At 55.1% G+C, this 1,698-nt stretch overlaps 1 protein-coding gene across 1 annotated transcript; it reads left to right on the top strand.

The window, feature by feature from the left end:
• Positions 1-625: 625 nt before the first annotated feature.
• On the top strand, positions 626-1,415 carry Ier3 (immediate early response 3). The gene is made up of 2 exons (XM_034524391.2): positions 626-875; positions 985-1,415. Exons 1-2 carry the CDS (start codon positions 666-668, stop codon positions 1,267-1,269), a joined length of 495 nt encoding a protein of 164 aa, XP_034380282.1. The 5' UTR covers positions 626-665; the 3' UTR covers positions 1,270-1,415.
• The last annotated feature ends 283 nt before the right edge of the window (positions 1,416-1,698 follow it).

The raw sequence follows: 1,698 nt of genomic DNA, 5'->3' as shown, positions 1-1,698 counted from the left end.
CTTATTATGTGTCCCACCTAGTACGGGGCAAAAGTACAGGCTGCGGACTTCCTGTCTCCAATATATCCCTTGAATAGCTTCTCCGGGGTGTCCCTGGGTAATCTTTGCACCTCTGTGTGTGTGTGTGTGTGTGTGTGTGTGTGTGCTCTGTTGAAATGTCTGTGATGTGTGTATGGTTTTCATGTGAACGGAGGCAGGCAGAGCCGGGTCTGTGGGTACTAGTGTGTTCTTAATCTTCTTGGAAGTTTGTGCAATGACTTCCCTCCCGTTTCCTACGCATACCTCCACGTATGTGAATGTGTTTTCTATGGACCCTTGATCTTGCCGAGACTCTCTCAGGAGGGTAGCTGAACCATCTGCTACGTGTCTGGGAGCCCCTCTCTAGCTACCTCATGTCCGGACATGTGCCTACTCCTAATGTTTGCACCCACCCGCATTCACTACTCCCAGGCAAAAGACGTGCACTGGGGCACCTAGAGAATAGGCAGTAGAATAGGCTCCGCCTACATTTTGCTTCCTCCTTGGAATTTCCAGCCCAGTGCAGCCAACTGCTCCCCAGCTGCGAAGGGCGGAGTCCCCGGGCCCCGCCCCTTCTTGGCTCTATAAGTAGCGCTGCCTTTCAGGGGATCTGTACTCCTCTACACCCTCTGCACGACGCGTAAACTATGTGCCACTCGCGCAACCATCTCCACACCATGACTGGCCTGAGGGCCCCTTCTCCAACTCCCTCCACCGGCCCGGAACTCCGGCGGGGCTCCGGTCCCGAGATTTTCACCTTCGACCCTCTCCCGGAGAGGGCGGTAGTGTCCGCCGCGCGTCTGAACACTTCTCGCGCCCACCGAAAGCGCAGCCGAAGGGTGCTCTACCCTCGAGTGGTGAGTATCGCCCGAGTGGGCAGCAGGAGGTCGCGTCGCCCTGATACCTGTAGGGAACAACTAGACGCGGGGACCTTGATCTGACGTTTCCCTCTTTTAATCTGCTCAGGTCCGGCGCCAGCTACCAACCGAGGAACCCAACATTGCCAAGAGGGTCCTCTTTCTCCTGCTCGCCATTATCTTCTGTCAGATTTTGATGGCTGAAGAGGGTGTGTCGCAGCCCCTGGCTCCCGAGGATGCTACCAGCACCGTATCACCTGAGCCCATCTCTGCGCCCATTCCTGCGCCCATTCCTGCGCCCCCGGTCCTCGAGCCTTTGAACCTGACCTCGGAGTCCTCGGACTATGCTCTGGATCTCAAAGCTTTTCTCCAGCAACACCCGGCGGCCTTCTAAAGGCGATGGGTCACAGTCCGAAAAACAAAGAGGCACCAGGGTATCTGGTGCGCGAGAACGTATCCCAAACTGGGACTTCTATAAGGCAACGCTAAACTCAGAACACTACAGCCAAGATGCGGATGATCGGGGCGAGCCCGAGGCACTGTGGGTCCTGGCTAGGCCCACTGGGGACGGACAGAGACCTCGGTGTCTAATTGATATTTATGTATTTATGTATATCCTCCTAGGTGAAGGAGTGGTGTATGTAATATTTATTCTAACTTATGCAGGGGTGCGAGATATGCCCCCTTGCTATAACAGATATTTATTACGATTTATAGGGTCGGTGAGACAGAGTTGTGGGAGGGAGGACCCGGGTGGTAGGAGTCCCAGCTTGGGGATTAGTCTTGGTGGGGGGCATAGGTTTAGGGGTAACACTCTGTCTTC

The sequence above is a fragment of the Arvicanthis niloticus genome, chromosome 20 (assembly GCF_011762505.2).
Source record: "Arvicanthis niloticus isolate mArvNil1 chromosome 20, mArvNil1.pat.X, whole genome shotgun sequence".
NCBI lineage: Eukaryota > Metazoa > Chordata > Mammalia > Rodentia > Muridae > Arvicanthis > Arvicanthis niloticus.
The sequence above is the reverse complement of the archived record's forward strand: the minus strand, read 5'-3'. Positions and strand labels throughout refer to the sequence as shown.